The sequence below is a fragment of the Brachypodium distachyon genome, chromosome 1, assembly GCF_000005505.3.
Source record: "Brachypodium distachyon strain Bd21 chromosome 1, Brachypodium_distachyon_v3.0, whole genome shotgun sequence".
NCBI lineage: Eukaryota > Viridiplantae > Streptophyta > Magnoliopsida > Poales > Poaceae > Brachypodium > Brachypodium distachyon.
Genome location: NC_016131.3, coordinates 17,891,005 through 17,916,949, shown reverse-complemented (window position 1 = coordinate 17,916,949; position 25,945 = coordinate 17,891,005). Strand labels below are relative to the sequence as shown.

Genomic DNA, 25,945 nt, shown 5'->3' with positions numbered 1-25,945 from the left:
TCTAGCATGCATCACAAAAGTTGTCCTGTATAGCTGATTGTCTTGCTGACCCTGAACTTTGATAAGTCAAGGATCGATGTGACGTATATATAATATGCGCAAAATCCGCTTCGGTGGCTTGAATTAGACATCATGTGGTCGATTGGGTCAAATTTTATACTGTACGAGTCTTTGACTGGTACATCTTCATGTACGAGGACACATATCCCCGGTCCCGGCCGCTTCACGTCCTCACAGTCACGGTTTATGATCCAGCACCCAAGTGTCCCGGTTTCATATCCTCACAGTCACAGTACTTCATGACCCAGTGCCCAAATGTGTCCATTTATCTTTTATACATTTTTTGCGAACAAGATAACTAAGACATTATTGAATCTCGGTGTATAACAATGGGCTGTGTGGTTGTCCGATACACCAATGTGTCTCGTGGCTGCGAGGTACTATCAGGTCACGTGCCCTGCCGTAGTGCATGGCTGGAGTTGGTCAAACTCAAACCGCACAAGAGACAGTGTACTTCACAAGAGCATCTCTAGCGGATCTTATATCACTTTTAGCCCCGACCTGTAAAGTTTAAGGGTTTCGACGTAAAATATGGTGCAGCCTGTGCTTGTAAACTTGATCAGCATGTATAAATTTTTACGGGCACCTAAATCGGCCCTCATGCACATCATATATAGGGCTCAGGGGCTAATTTACCCGACGATCCCTTCATTTCTGCCCTCACCTCCCCTCGTTCGCCACGGCGCAATTTTCTCAAATCCATCGCTACCGACCACCATAAAGCTCCGCCGCCACCAAATCTGAGACAACCCAACGGCGTCACGTACCCCAAATTCTTAAATTGCGGCGGGGCGAGGTGCATTTGTGGTGCCCATACTTTTGTGTGGTTTTCATCATATTATCAACTTACCGATCGGGTTTTGTACCCTCCGCGTCTGGTTTTTGCTTACCTGCATATTTCGACATATCAGTTGAGGCCCTTTTGGTTTTTCTTGAAAAATTAAAACACCAAATACAAAACGTCTAAAAAAGCACTAGGATATCGGAAGGATGCAAACGAACAACCCGAGACAATATGTCATGGGTGTGAGTGTGACAATATATTCAAATCAAACTGTAGTACAATTCTTCATTCAAACCCAACAATATGTCGTCATGCGTGGAGGCATATCACAGCAATCCCAACCTCTTGCCGCACTCCACGCTGCCATCCAGCACCGCCTCTGCTCCGTACTTGAACTCGAAGCCCATCTCCACAAGCTTGTTCGTGTTAGCCTGCACGCTCACCCCCTCTCCAACGACCCTAATACCAACAACCCCACACACAAAACCAAAACACATTAACCACCACAAAGTAATCGATGTTAAAACCACTGAATTCATTCGCGTCTATATACACGTACTCTGGGATCAGCAGCTTGAGCTCCGGGTGCTTGGCCGCGTAGTGCTTAACAATGTCTTCCATGTTGGGCCGCGCCGTGGCGCAGAGAAACCTGCCGCCGCCGGCAGAGACTTTGGCGGAGTCCATGCAGAAGACGTGGGCTTCGCAGACATCGTCGACGTGGACCAGCGGCACGGAGCCCAGGAGGGCCTGCATGAACTTGAGGGAGCCGTGGTAGGGCCCGATGCCAGTGAGGGGCGATATCACAACCTGCATGCTGTCGGGGACATACGGCAGGAGGGCGTCCCCTCCGACGAGGCCGCACAGCAGGACCACGACGTCGAACGCCGTGGACTCGCCCTCGGAGTTGTGCTTCAGTAGCTCCTTCTCGGACAGGGTCTTGGATGGTATGTAAGCCTGCACGTGCGTCCATTCATGGAAGTCAAACGTGATCAATTAAGCCTTAAGGAGCAGTAAGAAGTACTCCCTTCGTTTCATAATTCTTGTCTCAAATTTGTCCAAAAATGGATGTACATATTCTTAAAAAGCGTCTAGATACATATAAAATTTCGACAAGAAGTATGAAACGGAGGAAGTACTACTGTACGGAATGGAGTAGTACTAGTTTCTATCTGAGCAGTCCGAATTTTAATTCCAAATTCATAATTTTAATTCCGAGTTCTTATGCAACCTCTTTCCGTCTTTCGTTCTAGTCTACCTTACGTTCTTCTTCTTTTTTTGAGAGGACCTTCCGTTCTTCTTTTGTGACTTTGTGTTGGCCTCCTGGCTTTGGGCGGGCCTCAGATCTACATTTGTGGCCCTTTTCTCTATTCTTTTTCTTTGCGCCGCCCATCGGCCCAGCCGCCGCTGCCTATTTTGTCAACCCCTGACCTTGCTGTGCCGGCCTATGCCTAGTGGAATCTATCATTCAGCAATTTCTAATAAACGCCGTGTTTTTGTGAAAACATACTTGAAAGGTGTCGCCGTGTCGCCGTGTCGGTATCAGGCCATAAACATGTGACAGGAGGAATTAGCGCACTCACGTCCATTATCTCGTTGCTGTGGTCGTATTGCAGTCCGAGCGGGGTCCAGCAGGATTCGTCGACGAAGTCCTCGAACCCGGTGCCGTCCTCCCGGAGCGGCGCCGCCGCGAGAACGGAGCCCGTGTGGATGACTCGCCTCACCGTCTTGGACCGCTCGCACTGCTGCAGGATGGCGCGCGTCGCGTCCACCAGCGCCTCCGTCGTGTCCTTGTACTGCGAAATCAGAAAATGGACTGACAGATTCTTCGACTGGCTAAAAAAAATTAACGAGTGAATGAATCAAATTACCTTGGAGGTGCCGGCGTTGTGCTGCAGTGGGGTGGCGACGAGGAAGACGAACTCGCAGCCGGCGATGGCCGGCTCGAAGGAGGCGGCGTCGTAGATGTCCGCCTCGAACAGAACAAGCCGCTCCGTCGCGCCCGGCAGCCCCGTCAGTAGCCCCGTCTTCTTCTCATCCCCTGCATATATATATAACGCGCCGCGACCACCAATTTGAACTCCATCCATCAGAGAAGAAAACGCAAACGGAGAAAGAAGAACAAAATTTGGTGTAGGTCGATCGATCAAATCGTACCGAGGTCTCGCAAGGTGGTATGGACGATGCAGCCTCGGCCGAGGAGCTTCTTGACGAGCCAGGAGCCGATGTAGCCGGCGCCTCCGGTCACGCACACCCTGCTCATCTCCGATAATCTGTTCTTCTCCGGCGCCTACCTAGTTAACCGAGCTTTTTATATATCAGTCCGATGAGCTGACCGATCGACCTTATCTAATCCGCTGGCGCACCGCGACACGCCAACTGGCGCGCGGTGTCCCACCGCGTTGCATATATAGAGAAGAGTGGGGGGGTTTCGCGAGCAGATGTCGGGAGCCACTGATTATTACGAGAAAATATCGGGAAGTCTCGAGTTGTGCCTGTAGTTACCTACGCAATCCCTGGCGTGGCACCCGGACAAACATGGGGTTTTCCGTGTGAGAAGTGCTCATGTGGCGCAACAGCGTGCGTTTTGTGTTGTATCGAGGAAAGGATTGCCATGGAGGCATCGACGACGTAATTTTGTGCTGACGATGGAAAGGAGCTTCGTGTCGTGTTTACGAGGGATGTGGACATATGGTCCTTGTTCATCAGCTTAGCCTCACAAGGAAAAGAAGGCAGTGCCGTGCGAAAAGGACAGGCAGATCCGATCCCCCTGGGGTTTGTGGGTGCATGCATGGTTCCGGTAAACGGTAACCCGGCCCCTGTGACTGATGACGACCTCGGTGTGACACTGACACCCGGGTCTAGTTATCTTCGTATTCACAAGACCGAACGGGAGATATCAACTGATGAACTGGGTTAATTTTCGACCGGTTAATGAATTAGGGATCAACTTCCGAACCACATGATTCCTGCGGGGAAGGGAGTATTAATTATGTATTGATCCACTCAAATGGCGCAGTGGCGTCAAGTTTTTTAAAGGCAGAAGATCTAGTTCAAGAAAGTATAGGTGAGTGGGAGACCGGGAGATCTAGCTATTCTAGCATAGGCAGATTTATTCCAAGAAGGTGCGTGGGCGTGAGAGACGGGGAGATCTAGCTGATTGCTCGATGAAATGTATATGCGCCAAATTAATCCTCTTTCGTGCCTCGACTTCATGTGGTTGATTGAGTTAAAATCTAGAGTACTCTAAAATCTATACCGAGTCTTTAACTGGTATGCTTTTAATGTACAATGACACATATCGCAGGTCTCGACTTCATACCCTCACAGTTTATGCAAAAAAATGTTAGTAAGAGCTTTATTTGAGGGGACAAAATAATTAAAAGTAGGGGAAATTTGCTCTTGGACACCGTTATTTCGTGTCCTTTGCTCAGACACACTCTTCAATCGTGCTTTTCCTGAGTACCATTATAATTTTGTGGTCATTTGCCACAACACACTCTGACATGCGGAGTTCCATTGTCAGCCACTCAATAGCTTTCTTCCTCCTTGGCATGACTTGTAGTATGCGCTTGTTGGTTTCAGACCAAAAGATCGCAACACACGAGCAGGACGTCGAATAATTTCGACAGACGCGATGAACTCGGGCGAGATGCATGCGTACAACTAGCCTGGCAAAAAACGATCGGCAGCTGGTTGTAGCATTCACGTAAGAAAAAACACACACACACAGGCGGGCGAGAATCGATTCGATGGATTGATCCAACAAGGGAAACAATACACATATCACAGATGGCTAGCTCTCACGATCTGGGGACGGTTCACGTGGGCTCACGGTGGCGAACAGTGGCGGGGCAAGCTTGGGGGCTCGTCGGGCAAGCAGGGGCGCGAACCGCGAAGAACGCAGCAGCACGAGGCATGGCGGCCGGCGGGGTGCGCGTCGTGCGGTGGTGTCAGCGTGGTGCGTGCAACCACGGGCGGCGGCAGGGCGCGTTGGCGTCCGCAGGGGCGAGCGCTTGTGTGGCCGGAGGCACGATGACTGGAGCGGGCTCTACGAGGAGGACGAGATCTCTCCTTCCTCCGCTGCTTGTGAACGGACGGGTCCGACGCCGTTACTCAGCTCGTCGACTGACGGGAAGCGGCAGCGGAGTAGACCTGCAGAGAGCCCAGGAGGCAGAACCTTGTGGGCATCGTCGCGTTGAAGGAGTTCGATGATATGTCAACCTGCACCTGATCGCACGATGAGGACAACGAGTGCGAGAGGTCATGCCAGAGGAGGAAGAAGAAGGCCATGAGTGGCTGACAATGAAGCAACACATGTCAGAATGGGTTGTAGCAAATGATCACAAAATCATAATGGTACTCAACAAAAACACAATTGAAGAGTGTATTTGAGCAAAGAACACAAAACAACGGTGTCCAGGAGCAAATTTCCCCTTAAAACTATGTGTGTGATCGTTGCAGCGGCCTTGTGGGCTGCCCGAAGAGAACATGGGCTGCTTTGAATCTCGGTGTAGCATCGACTGTCCAACATGGCAACATGTCCTGGGCTACAATGTGTCCGGGTCACGTACGGTATTGTAGCCCACGGGTACTTGTTGTTGGTCAAGCTAGGGAACGGCCGGGAGGTATGTTGTACACATGCACTTCTTCATACTACCTAAGTATCCATGCATTGTAACGGAGACACAAATATTTCAATGATTCATGTCTCAAATATAGATTACGCATGTCCATTGACCGGTCAAATTTTTTCTTTCCAAAACCTAATTGACAAACCGCAGAACTTATCTTAATTTGTGAAACTTACTTGCATATGAGTTTATTTTTCTCAAATATAGATTACACATGATTTTCTTAATTTGCGGAACTTACCTTGTGATGGCTTAATTTGTGAAACTTGCTTTGCTATGGGCTTAATTTGTGAAACTTATCTTACGTACTCATCTGACGGACAGTTTTTGAAGCGGACGACGTATGAAAAGCTGCGCTAACCTTGGACGTACAAAGTGACTTAAGAGGAATAGTAAAGATTAAAAAAAAAGTAAGGGCGGCTGTGGAGATTTCGACAGGCTGGCAGCGGTGGTGCCTCTAGCGAAGCATCCTATTTGCTCGTTTTGAAGCATGTTGTAAATTTTTCGGTCCCTCTATGGACGGGTCAAACTGGATTTTGTTTGTTGATCATCTGACGGTGCAAAGACAAACTGCCGTGGGGCATTTGTGGTGCTTCTTTTGTGGGGGTTTCTGACGTTTGCCACCAATGAGGACTCCATTCCTTTTGTGTATGGTTTTTCGCTCGGCGCGCTATATATTTCCCCAATTAGACAGGGAATGTGATTCATCGAGCCTCCAATACTGCTGGTACCAATTTATAACATACTTAAATCAAACCAGTATACATTTGTTCATTCAAACTGCATCGATCCATGGATGCATCACAGCGATCCCAACCTCTTGCCGCACTCCAAGCTGCCATCCAGCACTTCCTCTGCTCCGTACTTATACTCGAACCCCAGCTCCACAAGCTTGTTCGTGTTAGCCTGCACTCTCACCCCCTCTCCAACCACCCTGATCACAATCCACGCACAAAACGAAATCAAGAAACTCCCTACAATTAATCAATGCATAAAATTAATCGTCTTCTTTGCCTACGTACTCTTCGATCAGCAGCTTGAGCTCCGGGTGCTTGGCCGCGTAGTGCTTGACGATGTCCTGCATGTTGGGGTGCGCGGTGGCGCAGAGGAACCGGCGCCCGCCGCCGGCAGCGACTTTGGCGGAGTCCATGCAGAAGATGTGGGCTTCGCAGACGTCGTCGACGTGGACCAACGGCACGGAGCCGAGGAGGGCCTGCAGGAACTTGAGGGAGCCATGGTAGGGCTCGATGCCAGTGAGCGGCGACAGGATGACCTGAATGCTGTCGGGGGCATGCGGCACGAGGGCGTCCCCTCCGACGAGGCCGCACAGCAGGACGACGACGTCGAACGCCGTGGACTCGGCCTCGGAGTTGTGCTTCAGCAGCTCCTTGTCAGAGAGGGTCTTGGAGGAAACATAAGCCTGTACATCATAAATTGGCTGATTATTGTTGGTAAAAAAGACTTTCGCATTCTTTTTTGTAAATTGGTAAAAAAAAAGAAAGAGTTGACGTAACGAATCAATCAAAATATACACTCACGTACGTCCAACTGCTCGTTGCTATGGCCGTAGGGCAGGCCGAGCGGGGTCCAGAAGGATTCGTCGACGAACTCCTTGTACCCGTCGCCGTCGTCCTCCCGGAGCGGCGCCGCCGACACGACGGAGCCCGTGTGGATGACACGCCTCACCGTCTTGGACCGCTCGCATTGCTGCAGGATGGCGCGCGTCGCGTCCACGATCGCTTCGGTGGTGTCCTTGTACTGCATGCACGAGATCGACGACATAGAAGATACTAGAACCCAATAAAGCCAAAAGCGACGTTACTGTATTTGTGTAGAAATTTAGCTGCAGGTCCCGATCTTCGACAGCCGTGTCGACACAAGTAAACTGATGTGCACATACGTATGTAACGTATACGTCCTACAGTACTACCAATTAAGGACAAGAAGAAGAAGAAGAAGAAGAAGAAGAAGAAGAAGAAGAAGAAGAAGAAGAAGAAGAAGAAGAAGAAGAAGAAGATGGAGGTGTCCAAGTCCAACGGTCCAAAGATGAATGGCTCCGGTACGTCGTGCAAAAAAAGATCTTGCCTAGAGAAACCGAGGACGTCCTTTTATGGATGAAACTGCTACGATGCGAAGGATGTGGTGATTGTGGTCCCCCTTTTTTTCTTACAGCAAATGGTAGCTGTGCCATGCAAAAAAAAAGGACAGACAGGTTCCGGCCGGGTTTGTCCGTTTGTGGGCGTGGAACCGTGGTTCCGGGAACGGCAACCCGGCCCCGGGCCCCTGTGAGTATTATTATCTTTGCATTCACGGGACCGAAACGGAGGGAGAGAATTCATGAACTGTTTGATTATTATCCACGTATATGGAATTGTACCTTGGAGTTGCCGGAGCTGTGCTGCAGCGGGGTGGCGACGAGGAAGACGAACTCGCAGCCGGCGATGGCCGGCTCGAAGGAGTCCGCGTCGTAGATGTCGGCCTCGAACAGCACCAGCCGTTCCGGGGCGCCGGGAAGCCCCCTCAACAGCCCCCCTGCAGCATATAAAAACGCGCCGTGACCACTAAACTCAGAAGAAAGTACACTACTTAAGAGAAGAAGAAGAAGATTACCCAGGGCGTTCTTATGTACGTACCGAGGTTTCGCAGGGTTGCGTGGACGGTGCAGCCACGGGCGAGGAGCTTCTTGACGAGCCAGGACCCGATGTAGCCGGCGCCTCCGGTCACGCACACCCTGCTCATCTCTGCTTATTATTACTAGCTTAGCTTAGCCAGCTCTGTACCGTCTGCGTGCGGTGGACGACTCTGGCTTCCGGCCTTTACATATGAGCCTACGGCGCACCGATTTGGCAGTATGTACGTGTCCGGCTGTCACGTCTCGAGAGCAACGGGAACATTTGCCTCGCCCCGGCCCCGCGCCACACGAGACGCGCTGCGGACGGCACGCTTCTGATCGGGGTTCCTGCACTGGCTATATAGCTAGGGGCTGCGTGAGGCTGGCATCCCGGCCCGTCTGTTCTAACTTGTACTACGAGGAGGGCGGCATGAGCGTGCATATTCTTTGGCCATGGCAGTGGCACGCCCACACCATTCATCCAGCGCTCCAGCTTAGCCAGGAAAGGCGCCTGAACGGAGCCAACATGCGAGTGGAGCTGTATTATTTCCCCTGAGCAGCAGAGCACTCCACACGGACATAATATAAACATGATTTGATAGTACAATAAACGCGCGACCGGTTAGCTCGGTCAGGATCACCGTGCGGCGATTCAGCCGCATCAGCAGATACTACAAACATCTGACCAGCAGATACTACAATGTTTCTGGCTCTGCTCTTCAAAGTCTCATTGCCACTCTCATTGTCTCCTCGGCAAGGCCTTGCCTGTACGTTCCCCAGCCGGTGCGGGCTGTTGGTGCGGTTAAACTTCATACAGCTTCATCGAAGTCGACGAGCAGATTGGACTCCGGAGGCAAGCATAAACAGTGAATTGTCGTGTACGTGTTACCTTGTACACGCTAGCCTAAACGATCTGGTTCTGTCACCGGGCCCTGGATGCACACAAAATGTCAGTGGCTAAGCTCAATGCGAGGAGATAATAGCACAGATGTGGAGTGATGAAGGTGGCAGGATTGCAAACAGGAAAGCTTTTGTATGTGAACAATGACATTACCTAACTGTTGATTACACGGACAAAGCCTGGTCTGCCTTCTCTGTCTTCTCGATTGCGAGGAAATCAAGCAAATGTTTTGCTGCTTCCCTCGGCTTCTCAACATGAGGAATGTGGCCGCACTGCCCCACCTGTCTTAAGATTGCGCTTGGGAGTTCTTGCTGCAACCGCTGCAGAGGACACAATGCATTAAAATGGTGTGCATGAGTCTGTGAATTTGTTTTCAGACATGCTGTGCATATATCTTGCAGTAGCTAGATCACATGCAGCATTTACTCATCTCCAATAAACTTACATAGGCTTGTTTATTGCTGATTATTCCATCGTCCTCTCCCCATAACACCAGGCATCTATGCTTTACCTGTCCAAAAATGCGAATGTGATTAGAATTTCCACTTACACAAGTCATTTCATTTTTTCTTTGATGCCCAATTGAGATTCAGAAAGGTGACAATATCATAGTGTTATACTTGGCAGTAGCTAAGTATAACACTATTGAGAATGATGTCACACAATCCTATTAATGTTTGTATTGTGCCGGTAAAAATATTCATGCTAGTATATTTTGTGACACCAATGGATTTGGTTAACGGTGCATGAAACCCTTCAAACTATCTATACAACAAAAGGCCAAAACATATCAGGAAGAAAAGGAAGCAACACTGAGAATTAAAAAATAAACTGAATCAGCACAGATAGCAATTGCATGGCTAAAACCACAGGAGCAATTGTTCTCGTTGTTGTAGAGTTGGTGTTAGTGTTACTGATAGCAATTGTGAGAATTGGTGTTAGCATTTAGATGTTGTCTGGTGTGAGAAGTAGTTTTCATCTGGACATCATCTTACTGCAGCAAACAAGGCTAGAGCCTCTAAACAATGACAACACTGGTCAGAGAAAATTAGCAACTCGTAGCTGCTACAAGCCAACATCACGATGATAATACAATGGTTATTGATTAAAAAAAGTAAATCAGAAACATTTAACATATTCTGACACGGAAAATTATTTTAATGTTTAAAGAAAAAGAACCTGCTTTATTTCTTTTAGGATATTATAACCCCCAGTAAGCATGAAGTTGACTGTAGCATCTTCCCACCAAGGAAGTAGACAATGTAGACGGCCAATCTGTAACAAATTAATCAAGACAAAACAAAACAAACATCTTCAGATCACAAAAGTACAGAAGAAAGCGTTAAAAGTGAAACCTTAATATATTGATTTACTCATGTTAGTGTGTGCACTGTCCATATTGGGATGTTGTCAGATATATAGAACTGGAAATCGACTGTGAGAAATATATCGTTTGGATAAAATACATTATTGCAGCAAGAAGTAAATGGTCTGGCAATCATCGTTTATGCATCAACTGCAGCATGATTACTGTTCAAATATCTGCAGGTTTCTTGAAGAACAATGGAGAAAACAGCATACTTGGAGGATACATGTTTAACTAATATCATGGAGAAAACTAACAGACCAACAACAAGAATAGTGTAGTAGTTTCGTTCAGTTTCAAATTCTTGATGAAAGAATAAAGGCTTACTTGCACCCAATCAAAGAATCCATCTGGAATTTTATTAAATGCCAAGCATGTAGCTAACAGTCGCAGTGGAAGACTCTTCAGTAATAAAACCTGGGCCACGTGGAAGGTGTATTCCAGTCAATTAAATGCATGTACCACTGTACTTGCTTGATGCCAGTTAAAGATAATTGCCGAACATCAACTAGTCTTGAGGACAAGCATGACAGCATGTCAGCATTAAGTCAAAACAAACATATATTTAGTTCTAAATAGTAAATATGCATCAGTGCATGAAAACTAAGCATGTAGCAGCAAATTATATCGACAAAAACATAATGCTACAGAGCTGAAGCAAACTGTAAAGAATGCCAAAGCATGCAGCTCAGAAGACAGCTCACTCCAGCATATGGAACAAATTTAGGCAATCTGGTCATATCTTTTGTGCCCTCAGCATATACGCTTGCACCAATGAAGATCAATTTCGATACCTGAAATAAACAAGATACAGTTTGCTTCTTGTAAGAAAGCTTGTGGGATTTATAAGAAGGCTAGTTACATAAAATTACATTAAATTCTCATCTCTTAAGGCACTGAAGATATACAGTGTGTGGTGCTATTCCTATGTGCCAAGAAATGGAGAGAACACAGTAAGTCTTAACATGATTGTACCGCTTCCGGATAATGGACTGCAAAATCAATGGCAACAGCAGCACCGAGGCTAGGCCCAACTAGCACCATAGGCCTTCTGATGTAGGATTTCCAGAACTACACAAATATGTTGTTAAGATATAAGGACCATATATCATTGTAAGCATAACATGCAAGGATTAGTGACAATTAAAGGCAGACTCCGGAGTCCAGACAATCCCATCCTTATTTTGGGATAGAAGATAAACTTGTGTGTAGTTTTAATAAGGCTGGTATTTTAGATACTTATCAAACTTATTCTGAACTAAAGATTAACATTATAAGCCTGGAGACTAGCAAGTAGGAAGTGAACTCAGATAGGCCAGGTGGCACATGTTAATCTGAACGAGCAAGCAGATGTGTTCTGTTTAATTCTCCGTAGTCCGGGCTGTTTACAGTAAACCCGATGTATACAGTGGTGGATAGCAGGTGTCAATTCCAGCATAAGGTAATTTGGAAACTTAAGATCACCTTAGACATTTAAATTTGTGTGCGGTACTTATGTTGAGGGGTGATCCGCACAACACCAGCTTTTCTTCGTGTTCATTTGCCGTCTTGTCTTGTGGGCTGTTTCTGTTGCATTCAACCTTCGATCACCTTCTAACATTTCTAATATGTTAGGGAATTGGCGTGCGGTTCTTCATAAATCTTTAAGACAATTATACTTGCCTTTTTTTAGAGTAAAAGGAGCAGAGCTCCCGGTTTCATCAACGAAACCAGCAGTAACATAGAGGTTCAACACAGGAATGAAAACAACGGAAATGAAAACTTTAAGAACATGGGGAACAGGCCGCAGTCCTCTGAATTACACTTTTATTTCCAGCACTACAGCTGCTACTACCAACTGAAGCCTTACGTACAGTAGAAGATTATCATCATGCTCCAATCCTCTTTGTCAATGGCTTCCATCCATATCTTGAATGAAACACCTCCGTAGCAATGCTTGACAAACGATGAGCTGCCAACAAGGCAATTATACTTGCCGGCATGTGTTTTGTATGTTGACCGATATGGAACTGTCATAATGGTATTGTCTTTAGTAAGCAGAAAGTTTCCAGCCTACCCACTGGATTCATACTTGGTTCCCACTACCGCATGCGGAGATGCAGGATTCTATGGCTTTTGGGTGCAGCCGGTTGGAGATGGTAGCTCGGGATTTGTTCACCCAGTTTGGGTGGCATGCTAGTAACAGATTATGTGATGCATGAGTTGTATCGTGTTTTCTCTTTTGCTCCCTTAGTTCCTAGATACTTTGTGTAATGACATGATCGACTGAGACTGATGCGAGTCCAGGGGGTTTCCCTCCTTCCCGGAAGTGAACTCCTTGAATGAAAATTATTGACATGTACACCAGCAGTAATGGCTAACTTCGACACCGTACCTGGTAAAGATGCTCGCGCTTCGACCCAACATCACACGGCGGCCTTGTTTCTATGATCCAAACAAGCAATATTAGAAGTGGCTACAACTTACAACTGTGTCGAGCACCATTTATTGAACAAGTTCCCATGGCATGCAGAGTCGAGGCATACCTAAATTAGAGAAGCCCCATCCAAGAATGTCCACAGCCCAAGTCTCCAATCCAGCTTCCTCCAGCAAAGGGTAGGTGTACCTCCACTCTAAACAAGAACTGCATCTAATACTTTTAAAGGGCCCAGACTGCTAAATGCACGGTAAAGTTGCAACATGGTTTTTCAATTGGCACTGAAATTAGACATTGCAAGTTGAACCATAAAGATAGGCGCCCCCAAATTGGCGCTTCCACTGCATACACACCTGTCGAATCCGTGGAGCAGCACGACCGGGTCACTGTCCTGCTGCTGCCTGAGCGGCCTCACGCAGCTGCTCAGTATCGGGCTCTTGGAGAAGCTGGTCTGGAGAGGGGATTGGTTCAATGGAATTAGCTGCCCGACGTTCCCCGAAACAAAGGAAAACAGCAGAAATAGGGAAATCTCGGGAGAAGCTAGCTAGCTCGCCTGGACGGGCACGCGCTCGATTCGCTTGGCGAGGCGGATGGCGGCGCCGTCGCGGATGCGCTCCACCGCCCTGGGCAGGAAAGGCGGGAATCCGTCGCCTCCAACGGCCGAGGCGGCGGCGGCGGCGGCTCTGCCGTTGGCGCCGACGTCAGCAGAGGCCGCGACCCTGAACCGGGCCCTGGAGGGCGCCGGAGGCGGCAACACCGGCGAGAAGGAGGAGGCGACGAGCGGCGGCATTGGTCAGAGTGTTGCCGCTTTGCTCGCCCGCGCTCGCTCGTTGGAGTGCTTCGTGCACGCTCCGGGTGGAGCAGATGAATGCAAGCTTGGGCTTGGGCAGAGCAGCGGCGGCCGCGTGGACCGCCTGGCAGCGTTCGCTTCTGCTACGGTGCCACGTCGTCCAAATTTGCAGCGAAAACATGCATGGCCCATTGCGAAAAAAAAAGGTGGACTGGGCCTGGCCCCGGTTCGGCTGCGGACAAAAACACATTATGCCGATCGGTGAGCAAACAATCACTGATACCATCTGTCTGGTGCCACGTACTTGTATCCATAACTAGCAAACCTGTCGGATCAAAATCATGGAAGTACACATCCCTGGTCTAATTGCACGGACGCGTCTATGAGTGTAGGAATGCGAGTAGATGGGTCTAATATGTGCCATAATATGGCACCTGATTTAATTGATAGACTTAACTATATTTCCTCTAAATTCCTCTAAAAAAACTATATTTCCTCTAAAAAAATCGAGTATAGAAGGTTTATTTTGTCTACGTTATGGTCTATTCAACTGTCAATTAAATGAACTAGACGCAATCCTCACGGAATATTATGGTAAAGTCCTCCGTACAATTAAAATGAGGCTGTCCTGGGGTGATTTGGGTGGCAAACCCCCAAGCCTAGTCTATCTCTTCCTTTCCTCTCATTCCTTCCCTTGTCACTGTCATGGGACGCCGATGGCAAAGGCCGTGGGGCTGGTGACTGTGGCGGGACATCTCCTTTGCAGTTTTGGTGCTCTCTCGACCTTTGGAGGTTCGAGATGGGTCCGTGTTAGATCCAGGCGAGAGTTCAGTAGTTGTCGGCTCGAGCGTCTTCATGGGTGACATCGCGCATAGCTTCATCGGCTCAGTCGTTGGGCAGACAAACGGCCAGGGGTTTTGAGGCACACTCGAGCACATCTATGTTTACACTTGATTGTTTTCCAGAATTTTTTAAAATTAAATTTCTCAATTTTTTTCCCAACCTAATCATATTTCTAAGTTCCAACGTGGCCGTTCTTTCTGGCCTTCCCAGAGAGCTTCGGGACAAGACTGTCTGCACATCGCGCGCGTGGCCGGATAGCTCCGGTGCATCCTTAACAGATGCGACTTGCACTGCAGCCGCGTCAGAGCTGCCACGACGGTTGATGGACAAGACAAACTGCGGCCGCATATGCGCAACGTACGGCAGAATGGCAGATGGCTGCACCCCACCTTTGGAACGGACGATTGGCTCGTGGAACAGGCGTCGTGCACGTACTGCACGTGAGGCGAGGAACAAAAGGAAAGCTGCCATGAACCAACCACGCAGGCCTGAAGTGAGCTAGGAGTAGAGTCCGAACTTCCAAATCCAAATTAGAGGATTTGCAAAAGGATAGAAAAATGGGCGAAAATAATACGGAGTAGGGCAGACAGAAAAATACGAAATTGTCGATTTCCATCGGTATGCAAATTGCATTGCAAATTCGACAGAAAGAGGAAAAAAAAACATTTTTTCAAAGAAGAAGAACAATGAAGAACACATGGGCCCGGCTCCCGCGCGGCCCACTTCGACAACCAATAAAGCCCTCGTGCGCTTTGGGCCCTGCCAATCTTTTTGCCGCTACGCGAGTTCGAAGTTTCAGACTCAGGAAGCCCGTAGCGCCCACTTCCAGCTGGGCCCCGACGACGCCAGCAGGCGCCCACCACGCATCGCACGCACAAGAGGACCAATCAGAGGAGAGCAACAAACCCAAGTCCAGTAGTCCCAGTCGTCTCTCCCGTCTCCGCTCCGCCTCCACCCCTAGTTCCGACTCGTTTCGGCCACCGGTCTCCTCCTCCGCCCGCGCGAGGCGCCAGGATGGCCGCAGCGTCGGCGGCGCCGGCGGCGGCGGGCGCGGCGCATCCGGTGGGTGCAGCGCCCCGGGTGGGGCTGCTGTACGACGAGAGGATGTGCGCGCACGCGACGCCGGACGGGAAGTACCACCCGGAGAACCCCGAGCGGCTGCGGGCCATCTGGAAGAAGCTCGGCGAACAGGGTGTCGCGGAAAGGTACGAGTCCCCTCGAGGCTTGCTAAGCGAGATCGGCGTGATTTTTGCGTGGGATCGGTGGGCTGGGAGGCGTACATGCCTCTTTTAGTTGCGTACGGTTCCGTCGAATGGCCGGAGAGGCGAGGTCTTCGTGCGCTTAATATACTCCTGCTATGATTATAGCCATGCCCATTTCGATCTGCTTGACATTGTATTTATTGGTATCGAGGAAGTGTTAGTATCCATGATTCTAGTTGTATGCCTAGCTAGGTCTTCGTTGGCCCCAAACCTGAAAAGGGGTGAAGAATAGAGGAATTTTTGTCATACAGTTATTCAAATATTAACAGGGCCCCGGTATCCATGGAATTCCGGGTAGTCAAGTTCTTGCTTGTGTACAGTAACTTGGGTGCTACTAAAGTTAAGCTTTAGCATTATGCTTAGGCACTGTCCATTTTGTGCACTACTTTGATTAGCTCAACTGTATGGTTTGGCAAGGTTCTGCAGCTGCAGTGTAACATAAGTTTCTTCCAGGTGTGTGATCATGCCGGCGAAGGAAGCCAAGGACAAATATATAGCTTCAGTCCATAGCTCGACCCATGTAAAACTGATGAAGAGTATTAGCTCGAAGGAACACAATTATCGTCGAAAAAATCTTGCTAGCAACTATAATTCCATTTACTTCAACGAGGGCTCCTCAGAGTCTGCTTTTCTTGCAGCTGGTTCTGTCATTGAGGTAGTTCAGCATTTACATTTCTTGTATTGCATATATACATTCCATAGTGTTATACAGCAGTTTTGCCTACATCGATCCTCATTACTGACAAAATGGCTCACTGGCAAGTAGGTCGCTGAGAAGGTTGCAGCTGGTGAGTTGAGTTCTGCTATCGCTCTCGTCAGACCTCCTGGCCACCATGCCGAACATAATGAGCCAATGGGGTTTTGTCTCTTCAACAATGTGGCCATTGCAGCTAATTATCTCTTAAACGAGAGGGTGTGTATTTGAAACTTCCCCATTGGTTTTTCTGTTAAGATCAAAATATGCTATTTTGGTTCACCATTTCCTATATAGGAACAACCATCATGATTTATTATGGTGCGACATAACGAGAAGATGAAGTCATTTTCTGACCTTCCCTTTTCTGTCACAGCCTGATTTAGGTATCAAGAAGATATTAATCGTCGATTGGGATGTTCATCATGGAAATGGTACACAGAAAATGTTCTATAATGACTCTCGTGTATTGTTCTTTTCAGTTCACAGGTACAACAGAGCACCTTGACATTGTTCTGCTAGTTTTGTTTAGATTTCAGATTAGCTTTGTAACCTTCACATTATGATATTACTGAAGTCATGCCAGTTTTGTTGTCTACATTTCCAAGGTTTACTGTTCTTCCAATGGATGTAGCATGCAAAACATGTTTTCTATTCCATGAAAACAGTGAATATTTATTATTTGCATACTAATAACAAACTCATTGTGATAAGAGGGAGCTGCCCTTTACCAAAAACTTTAGTGTTGGTTGATATTATACCCTGCATTATTAGAATTGAGTTTCCAACTTACCACCAATCCACCTTGATTGTCACTTCTACGATATCTATTGCTGAATGACACACTGCTTGTAGAGTCAATTGGGTTTTGTATGACACAATCTAAATTCATGAGCTTAGTTCGTGGGTCACGTGCCAAGACATTGTTGTTTTAGCGCCATACTTTCTAGATCGACACTACTAACATTGGATCAGTCTTAATAATCTGTTCCAATCACCATAGTATTGTTAATTTGTTACCGCATTAGTCATTTGAATTGCCACCGGCTCACTGTTCATTCCCCCTAGATTATGATAAGCAATCCTTACATTTACTTCTATAGTTCTATTACAAACTAGCCGAGTTTCTCATGCAACTGCGGGCTAGATACTAGAATGCATGTTTTTCTATCTGAAAGTAAAGATGTAATGTTATGCAACTTCAGCACTCATTATTGTTATACAACTCTTGCTCTGGTTCATTTTAGATTAATCTGCATCGCTATAATCTGGAGCAACCAAAAAATACAGTGTGGATGTTTCTTTTTTTCTTTCTCTGATTAATCTGAGAATGTCTGGCCTCTCGAATCCAATGTGGAAGCTCCTTCTAACATTGTTCTAATAATATAATAGACACATGAGGAAAGCCCTAACCACTTTTTGTTTCAGTTTACTTGATAGCTTAGCTTACGATGAATCGGCAGACTGTAAATTGCCATGTTCGATAATGGAGCCTCTCCTTGCACCGCCCAGCCAATTTTGATGATATCAAATTTCAAACTTACAGTCAATCCATTTATATGCTTATAGAAGTCAAGATTTCTGACCTGTGGTTATTGTGGACTTGTGGTAATCTGTTGGTCCTTCAACATTGTGGAGATTAAATGTTTTCCTGTTTGCTCTGTAGATTTGATCATGGAGCTTTCTACCCTAGTCAAGGGGATGCATCTCACTGTTTCATTGGAGAAGGAGATGGTCAGGGGTACAACATTAATGTGCCCTGGAATCATGGAGGATGCGGCGATGCAGATTATATTGCTGCATGGGACCATGTGCTGCTTCCCGTCGCAGAAGCATTTGATCCTGATATAATATTACTGTCTGCTGGGTTTGATGCAGGTAGACGACTGTATAATTCTTACTCCCTCCGTTCCTAAATACTTGTCGTTGTTTTAGTGCAAACTTGCAAACTTGCACTAAAACAGCGACAAGTATTTAAGAACGGAGGGAGTAGAAACTATTTTGTCCCTACAATTTAAACTTATAATTATATCTGGGCACATCTCATGAAGCTTAACTGCTCATGTATACTAACAACTTGTAATTTATTCTATGGAATAGATGTGCACTGCTTGGACCAGCACACCTCATATACCTGATTTTATTGTTGCATAACTAAAGAGATCTTCACTGAAGATAATTTTGACGATTCTGGATGCTTGTTGTATTATATTGCTATTATGTGCTAATACAATCTTAACTTCTGGCTTGTCTCATGTATTAGATCATGCCTGTTCTTGTTCTTCACTGGTTTTGAATTCTTTCCCTCATGTTTTTGGTAGCGAGGGGTGATCCTCTTGGTGGTTGCGATGTCACGCCAGATGGATATGCACGCCTACTAACAAAGGTACACACTTGCAGCAAAATGACCTTTTATTAAACTACCACGAGTTCACCACATGCACTCTCCTACCCATAAAGAAAACACCGTTCATGCTTGACCTTGAAGTTTGGATGTGCTGGAGTTACATTTGTTTCTTTGTAATCATTCCTTTTTGTTGCCATCCCGTGCTGGTACCTGATAGAAGTTTTTCATTTGATCTCATCAAATTGCTTTACGCCTCCTTTGTATTTCTTGGGCTTTCTACTGAGATGATCAATGTTTATGCATGTTTTGCTGTCATGTGCAGCTGTTAGGTTTTGCAAAAGGAAGGATGGTGATGGCTCTTGAAGGGGGTTATAACACAGTGTCCATAGCAAATTCAGTTTTATTTTGCGCAAAAGTTTTGTTGGGAGACCAGTTCAGACTTAAACCTCCAAAGGATTCACCTTTCGATTCTACATGGAACGTTATTAAAGAGGTAGTGGTCTGCAATGTACTACCTCTGTCTAATTTCCTATCTTGCTATGGATATCTGTAATTATGTTTTCATTTCCCCTGCACTGACCAGGTACGTGATGAATTAAAGACGTGTTGGCCTGTTTTACGCAGTAAGCTTCCGAAGAATGTACCCTTGAGGAGTTCATCCTCATACGTCGAGGTAAATTTCTACTCTGATATATATATATATATATATATATATATATATATATATATATATATATAGGCTGGCTTGGTCTAACATCTGACTAATGAGTTCTACTCTGATGTTTGAGATATGGATTGCTTCGTTCAGATCAACTTATGTTCACTGGGAAACTTACTTTCTAGAGACATGTCATATCAATACTTACAGCTTTTGGACCATATTCTTAATGGAAAGTTATTTTTTGTTCCAGGACAAGTTAGCCCAGTTGCATAGATGAATGCATGGTCATGAGTCATAAGGACAGCTCAGTCGATAGGCTATTTCCATATTATTAGCAGACAGCCCATACTTGATGAACCTTTTTGTTATTGTTGTTGTCGGTAAATGCTTCCTGTGTATTCTTATGTCCCGAGGTGCCTCTCAAGTCTTAACTCTTGCAAAAGCACAAGCACATTTATACAACTCAACTTTATTTATACTCTTCATCTCTAGTTATCTTGTTTCAATAGTTTCACATTCCTTATATCATTTATGTGGCGTGTGGCATGGAGGCCGAGACAAATTATATGGAACATTAACCCAGTGGTGGAGGCCCTGAACAATTCTCTTTCTTGTTTTCCCCTCTGGGGCACGAACAGCTGTACTCTTCCTCTGGTTCCGAGTGTGATGTTGAAGATGATAATGAGCGTCCTGATGCCAATTCATCTGTCAGTATTATTCAAGTTGATGATGATGTTGTAAGTGAGCGCATCGCAATGTTGACACTTGATGAAGATAACCTTGCAACGAAGACCACATCAAGTTGCACAACAGACGAACGAAGGGCAACTGATTCAGTTCAAGCACAAAATGATGGATTTGTCGTGGCGTCTACAGGAATATATGGCCAATCTCTTACTTGGAGATCAGCATTGTCAAGAGTTTATGTTTGGTATGCCAGCTTTGGTTCAAACATGTGGAAACCAAGGTTCATGTGCTACATTCAAGGGGGGAAGGTAAAGTTGAAAACACAGTCTTGTATATGCTGCAAGGAAAATTAGGTTCCTCTATCGTAATTTGGCTGCCTGTCGCTGCATACATCACATCCATGCTTTTTCAGGAGATTTGCTTCAGTGCACGCCTTTGAGAAAATAGTTCGTGAATCTTAATTCACTTCTCTACCTACACTGTTGTGCTAGACGACAGTGGATCAAGTCGGTACTCCCTAGAACAATGCTTGCTCATGCCTGCTCTGCAGCAGTCGAACAAACCTGCTTCGCTCCATGGCTGTTCAGCTCTTCCTCGCTGCTCCTCTTGGTTGCTCCGGTCTAGCTCTATGTGAATCACATTCGTCGACTGAGGATCGATGTCTATGTATGTGAAGCTTCATGGTCATTGGCTGTAGCAATTACGGATTGAACTGGCTATGGTTTCTTTCCGTATCTTCACTCCTGCTCTAGCAGATGGGAGATATTGGGGCAGCAAGCCGTGTTAGAAGGAGATGAAGACGGGCTTGGTCCTATAGGTGGGCTACGTGGGCATGGCTAAATATCCTGCCACATTAAATAGACTGGTTCACTGGTTCGGTTTGCGGTTGCTGAACTTATTCTATAATCTGCCGTGAGCAAATACACATAAAAGCAGGGAAAAGGTTAGTTAGCCAAACAACAAAATGTGCAAAAGTGGGTGGGCAAACAGGATTATGAGAATCCACCGGAATACCAAACAGGCTATATTACTCGTTTATGACGTAAGGGGATGTGCGCGAACGACTCTTTTGGGATATTTTTTGTTCTTAAGGAGCTAGGAAGTGCTTTTAGTGCTTTCCATAAATGCAACTTACGGGCACTGCATTGTTATCATAATATTTACAATACAGCATCTCGCTTGTCTTCCTTATTATGTCCCTTGCCTTTCCTTTTCTGGTAAGCAGTGTGCTTTGTGTTTATTTGATCTGTGGCAGGTTGATGGTATGAGTATAGCATGTTTTGGTTCACATGACACAAGCCCACCAAGAGGTGCCATGTGGAAGACTGTGCCTCATAGGTTGTTTTTTGGGAGATCCTCTACCCCTTGCTGGGGTGCTGGTGGCGTTGCTTTCCTCAACCCTGAGACAAACTACAACGAGAAGTCATGGATCTGCATGTACAAAATAACGTATGTACGCTGTAACCAAATCCACCTGTTAGTGATCTTTGAATCAGGGCCAGGTGGGAATTGATCTTTCTGTGGTGCTCTGATTTGTCGTAATTTCTGGTTTCTGCTCTTCTTTACAGGCTCGAGCAGTTTAATGATGTATTGTTTCAAGAGAACCGTTTAGTTAAGGATGACAATGAAGGTGGAAAAGCTGAGTCTCCTGACTCTCCTCTTATTGGCTTGTCCGAAATAGAGTCTCTCTCTTCAAACAAAGCTCTTCATCTTGAACCTATTAAGGTTTGATCTGCAGCTTTCCACATTAACAAGCATACCTATTCTCCGCATACAATTTTTGATATGCCTATAAATGAGAATAAAGAATATCATGTCATTGAAAAAAACATTATTAAATAATATCAGGCATTACCAACCTTTTGTTGGCTTTGGCTAGCAGCATGTGTCACCTTTACCTAGATGACCTTTTAAGACAGTAATGATATTTTAATTTAAGCTGATCATTTTTGCAACTTATTAGCTTCATAATTTTTGGAATATTGTTCATTTTTGTCACACAAATTTCCTGCAGGATAGCTGGTACTCCAATGTACTTTATCTTGGACAGGAGGATTCCATTCCGATTCTAACTATGACGTAAGTTCAAATCTTCACTTAGACGAAGAACAGCAGCATAAGATGAATAAAAATACCATCACTATTTGAGTAGGAAGTAAAATATTAGTGTAAGATGAATAACATACAACCACCAGTGCAACTGAAAAGAAAAGCTGAAACAACATAAACTAGAACCCCGACCTAAAAGCTGATTAGTATTTATGTTAGATACTATTTGATGCACTATTTGAAGGGAGGCGGTAAGAGAAGGCCCATAATCAGATCAACGAGAACTTTCTGTGGATACTGTTAAATTGTTTGCATCTCTGTAGATGCCCCTCATTAGATGTTGTGAGGCACAAAGCCGGTGAGCTGCCATTGTCTCCTCCATCGGACACCTACTCCGCCACTCTCATCAGGGGACTCGTGGAAGGGAAGCAGCTGGACGCCAATGAAGCTGCAAGTTACATCGATGCTGCTGCTGCAAGAGGCCTGTGAACTTGTGAATGATGCTTCACCGTGTGTTTTGTACAGCTAGCGGGAAGAATTTTAAGGAAGAATGCAGTAGGCGTGTAAGATATAGCTTGATTCAGGACTGGGGAGCCATAGAGCCCCCATTTTTTGCCAGTGGAAAACATTGGATCTGAGTAGATTCGGTTGGGTGGTTCAGCGTTTGGGCCGGTTTGATCACTGTAGAAATTCCATGTACTCCGTATTAAACAAGTTTGAGTTTGTGTAGGCACCCAAACCTCGTATACCTTGGGACCGAATCACTCCAGTTATTTCTAGTGTTAAAATGCTGTGGCTGATTCTTGGGGCTGGCTTCTGCTTTACCGCTGTGGCAGAGTGCTGTGCCATATGCACATCTTTATGATAGGTGCCCGATGCCTATCCTTTCCCAAGTTTATGTGTAATTTTAAGTACCATATGCACATTTACACTAGGTTTCTCCCATGTTACTTTCAAAAACAATTGTACAGCCCCATCTACACACGAATTCATCTGAACTCATTGTGGTATACATAAAAGCTGAGTATGGACAAAGATTTCACCAGTAGTTTCCAAGCTCCGCCAAGACGTGTACCATACGAGAGGGAAACCTGGTGCTTCTAAGCCGTGTGGTCTGTTTATTTCGCCAAGTATTGGAGGTTCACGTCGTGCGCTTGCTTTGGGGATAAAATTAAATTAAACAAAGACTAGTAACGCAGTTGGTGCCTGTGCTGTAGTTGGAAACTTGATGAGTTGGAGTGGAGAAACGCTACTCTAGATGTTTGTGATTGGTCGATTACCCAGTGACAGTAGTACTCGTGTTGTTGTGCCTTGTGGACATAGGAGAAAAGATGAAAAGACACAAAAAACGCTAGAAGGAGGGCTCGAACCTCCGACCTTGTGGTTAACAGCCACACGCTCTGGCCAACTGAGCTATTCCAGCTTGTTGAAGTATTTAGCATAATATTATTAATCACTTTTGGTTTCGTAAATCGCGTGATCGAAAACAGACAAACCACCGCACTTGACACACGGACCCTAACACAGCGTCTACTACTCGACTGAGGTCACGCTCAACACCATTGCATGTTGTCTTACCAAAAGACCATCTTAAACCACCAAACAAGCATCGAATATGCTTATTCATCTTCCTTAAATGACTCAATATTGCGATGAAAGATTTATAATCCAGCGCAACGCATGAATGTTTTGTAACTAAAGTTCCAATAAAATGTTTAATGTTATTCGTATATGTCCAATTCATACTCGACAAATGCCGGAGATGGGTATAGTACTTTCATTTGGTAACAAACAGCCTCAGGCCGTTTACTTATTAGTAAAGAAATAAACGGAATGACCATGGAATTACACGGACTGGTTTGCCCGGTGTAGCCAGTTTCGACTCAAACCAGACACGAATATATAGCCTAACCGACATTAACAACTGCAAACTAATTTTATAAAATCCATGACTTTATAAATCTTCATAATACATTCATTCGATACGGTGGATATTAAGAGTTACGAACATAGCTATAGCTAGAACATCTGTAAAAAGAAGTTGACGATCGAGTGGCCTAGCGCTTGAGTTCAGGTCGTCCCTTGTGTCCAAAACGAATGATATCGATCCAATCTAACCTAACATTCCTCCGGTCCTAAATTGTTGTCCTTGTTTTATTTCAAATTTAAACTAAAACAACGTCAATGATGTAGGATCGAAGGGAGTACAAGATTGATGCCGGAGATTCTAGAACAAAAATCCCCACGCACGTGCGTACTGAAGCCGTGTACCGCTGGCGGTGGATTGCTTCGCCAGCTTTCAAGCCCGGCTAATTTCAAGATGCACCGCAGCGTGCAGCGAAAATACGACAAGTACACTACACAAACGTTTTGGGCGAATTAACAGCGGCCGGAAGCGCATGGGCGAGCTGATCGAGCACGGCTATATAAATCTCGACCCGGCATGCAACGATCGGAGCAGAGCACATACACAGTTACACACGCAGCCAAGAGCTAAGCAACGCCATCAACGATCAGAACTCAGAAGCTCTAATTCAGTTAGCAGCCGAGGCCCCGAGAGTCCGGTCCACCGGCCGGGTGATCAGTCATGAGGCCGTCCTCCTCCGCGAAGGCGCTGCGCGCGTGCTTTCTGCTGGCCCTGCTCGTCGGCGCCATGGCGCAGACGGCGTCGGCAGGCCGACGGCAGCCAGCTAGTCTCATCCGGAGCAGCAAATCATCGGCGCTATCCAGGGCTCACGTGGACTCGTTCGTCGAGGACGCTCCTGACCTGCCAGATTTCCCGCCGGGTTCGGACCCGATCGACGACGACGCTCCTGACCAGCCAGAGTCTCCGCCGGGTCCGGTAATCGTCGACGACGACGGTCCTGTCCTGCCGATGGTGGCGCGGACGAGCGAGCTAGAAGAGCCAGCGCCCGTGCCGGCGCCGGAGCTACAGCGTGGCGAGGATTTCGATCCACGCGATCCGGACAGCGCCCCAGTTACTAATTAAGCCATGCAGATATGCATTGCAGCTATATATACAAACGTTTTGGCTGCATGCTCCACGAGCAGCGTGCACGTGTCTTTCGTGTTAATTATGGAATAAGCTCGTGGCATCTTCCTACTAATTACTACAGTAATATGCAGCATGAATAAATAAACGGGGTGTGAGCTTTCTAAGGTAAGGCTGACTGTCTGAGTGCTGCCGATTGTACTACTACTTGTGTATACGATGAAATATATTTCCAGCAAAGATCATGTTTGCTTGCGTTTGTCTCAAACATGTGTAAAGCGCGAGGCGAGATATTTCTGATGTATGTTAAAACTTGGAACTTGAATTTTGGAACAAAATAGGATTTTATGTGAAAGTGAAACTCATCCAAAACATCTAGGGAAACTCCCATGAACATGGTGGTATAGGAAGCGAGCGTTCGCTCCCTAGTTTTCCAGCGCGATGGGCAAAGTTGACATCCGCACAAAATTAAAATTGCCATCCTCACAGACTAAAGTTGCCACCTTCACATAACTAAAGTTGTCACCCACACGGAATTAAACGTTCGCTCCCTAGCCTTCTGACGTGACGTTGTAAAGTTGCCACCCGCACATAACTAAAGTTTCCACCGTCACAGACCAAAGTTGCCACCTGACAGAACTAAAGTTGCCACGCCACATAACTAAAGTTGTCACCCCCCACAAGTCTTCTCAATCGGATGCCCAGCAGATCGTTCGTTCCGAGAGACTAAAGAGCAAACGTTTGCTCAATATAAATTCCGACATGCGGGCAACTCGTATGGACTTAATTTGTCCAAAAAAATTTGTGAACAAGGAATTACCAAAATCATGAAACTCCAGTAAAAGATAAAT

The 25,945-nt window shown here is 46.2% G+C and overlaps 4 protein-coding genes and 1 non-coding gene across 6 annotated transcripts; 1 reads left to right on the top strand and 4 right to left on the bottom strand.

Moving 5' to 3' along the window:
- Nucleotides 1–1,017: 1,017 nt before the first annotated feature.
- LOC100842525 (putative anthocyanidin reductase) lies at nucleotides 1,018–3,242 on the bottom strand. Its single transcript, XM_003562697.4, has 5 exons — nucleotides 2,999–3,242; nucleotides 2,713–2,882; nucleotides 2,425–2,637; nucleotides 1,404–1,798; nucleotides 1,018–1,303 (listed from the first exon to the last, which is right to left on the bottom strand). The coding sequence occupies exons 1-5, from the start codon at nucleotides 3,102–3,104 to the stop codon at nucleotides 1,171–1,173; spliced, it is 1,017 nt and encodes a 338-aa protein (XP_003562745.1). The 5' UTR covers nucleotides 3,105–3,242; the 3' UTR covers nucleotides 1,018–1,170.
- A 2,914-nt stretch (nucleotides 3,243–6,156) lies between these two features.
- On the bottom strand, nucleotides 6,157–8,431 carry LOC100826394 (putative anthocyanidin reductase). Its single transcript, XM_003559946.4, has 5 exons — nucleotides 8,109–8,431; nucleotides 7,853–8,007; nucleotides 7,018–7,233; nucleotides 6,498–6,895; nucleotides 6,157–6,409 (listed from the first exon to the last, which is right to left on the bottom strand). Exons 1-5 carry the CDS (start codon nucleotides 8,212–8,214, stop codon nucleotides 6,277–6,279), a joined length of 1,008 nt encoding a protein of 335 aa, XP_003559994.1. The 5' UTR covers nucleotides 8,215–8,431; the 3' UTR covers nucleotides 6,157–6,276.
- Nucleotides 8,432–8,603: 172 nt separating this feature from the next.
- Nucleotides 8,604–13,678, bottom strand: LOC100842211 (uncharacterized hydrolase YugF). The gene is made up of 11 exons (XM_010237619.3): nucleotides 13,323–13,678; nucleotides 13,123–13,220; nucleotides 12,879–12,976; nucleotides 12,728–12,777; nucleotides 11,329–11,424; nucleotides 11,058–11,147; nucleotides 10,681–10,770; nucleotides 10,167–10,262; nucleotides 9,433–9,498; nucleotides 9,141–9,307; nucleotides 8,604–9,018 (listed from the first exon to the last, which is right to left on the bottom strand). The coding sequence occupies exons 1-10, from the start codon at nucleotides 13,557–13,559 to the stop codon at nucleotides 9,152–9,154; spliced, it is 1,077 nt and encodes a 358-aa protein (XP_010235921.1). The 5' UTR covers nucleotides 13,560–13,678; the 3' UTR covers nucleotides 8,604–9,018; nucleotides 9,141–9,151.
- A 1,641-nt stretch (nucleotides 13,679–15,319) lies between these two features.
- Nucleotides 15,320–22,912, top strand: LOC100826085 (histone deacetylase 5). 2 transcript variants are annotated; one of them, XM_003559945.4, is made up of 13 exons: nucleotides 15,322–15,607; nucleotides 16,118–16,319; nucleotides 16,431–16,577; nucleotides 16,735–16,847; nucleotides 18,025–18,236; nucleotides 18,680–18,744; nucleotides 19,028–19,198; nucleotides 19,289–19,378; nucleotides 20,005–20,361; nucleotides 21,309–21,502; nucleotides 21,622–21,778; nucleotides 22,068–22,132; nucleotides 22,426–22,912. In XM_003559945.4, exons 1-13 carry the CDS (start codon nucleotides 15,417–15,419, stop codon nucleotides 22,589–22,591), a joined length of 2,130 nt encoding a protein of 709 aa, XP_003559993.1. In that variant the 5' UTR covers nucleotides 15,322–15,416; the 3' UTR covers nucleotides 22,592–22,912. The 2 variants fall into 2 exon arrangements, with proteins under 2 accessions (XP_024312811.1, XP_003559993.1); XM_024457043.1 differs by lacking the exon at nucleotides 20,005–20,361 and having other exon boundaries at nucleotides 15,320–15,607.
- A 539-nt stretch (nucleotides 22,913–23,451) lies between these two features.
- Nucleotides 23,452–23,525, bottom strand: TRNAN-GUU. The gene has a single exon. It is a non-coding gene; the product is annotated as a tRNA-Asn (tRNA).
- Nucleotides 23,526–25,945: the final 2,420 nt, after the last annotated feature.

Excerpts from the sequence above, each read along its gene's own strand:
- LOC100842211 (XM_010237619.3), bottom strand. The coding sequence starts at position 13,559 with ATGCCGCCGCTCGTCGCCTCCTCCTTCTCGCCGGTGTTGCCGCCTCCG. Across the intron at positions 12,778-12,878 it reads ATGGGGCTTCTCTAATTTAG|AAACAAGGCCGCCGTGTGAT; the intron begins GTATGCCTCGAC and ends TTTGGATCATAG. Across the intron at positions 10,771-11,057 it reads AATTTGTTCCATATGCTGGA|GTTTTATTACTGAAGAGTCT; the intron begins GTGAGCTGTCTT and ends CACGTGGCCCAG.
- LOC100826085 (XM_003559945.4), top strand. The coding sequence starts at position 15,417 with ATGGCCGCAGCGTCGGCGGCGCCGGCGGCGGCGGGCGCGGCGCATCCG. Across the intron at positions 19,199-19,288 it reads CATGGAACGTTATTAAAGAG|GTACGTGATGAATTAAAGAC; the intron begins GTAGTGGTCTGC and ends TGCACTGACCAG. Across the intron at positions 21,779-22,067 it reads TTCATCTTGAACCTATTAAG|GATAGCTGGTACTCCAATGT; the intron begins GTTTGATCTGCA and ends AATTTCCTGCAG.
- LOC100826394 (XM_003559946.4), bottom strand. The coding sequence starts at position 8,214 with ATGAGCAGGGTGTGCGTGACCGGAGGCGCCGGCTACATCGGGTCCTGG. Across the intron at positions 8,008-8,108 it reads CGCAACCCTGCGAAACCTCG|GGGGGCTGTTGAGGGGGCTT; the intron begins GTACGTACATAA and ends TATATGCTGCAG. Across the intron at positions 7,234-7,852 it reads ACAGCTCCGGCAACTCCAAG|TACAAGGACACCACCGAAGC; the intron begins GTACAATTCCAT and ends TCGTGCATGCAG.
- LOC100842525 (XM_003562697.4), bottom strand. The coding sequence starts at position 3,104 with ATGAGCAGGGTGTGCGTGACCGGAGGCGCCGGCTACATCGGCTCCTGG. Across the intron at positions 2,638-2,712 it reads ACAACGCCGGCACCTCCAAG|TACAAGGACACGACGGAGGC; the intron begins GTAATTTGATTC and ends CTGATTTCGCAG. Across the intron at positions 1,304-1,403 it reads CTCAAGCTGCTGATCCCAGA|GGTCGTTGGAGAGGGGGTGA; the intron begins GTACGTGTATAT and ends TGTTGGTATTAG.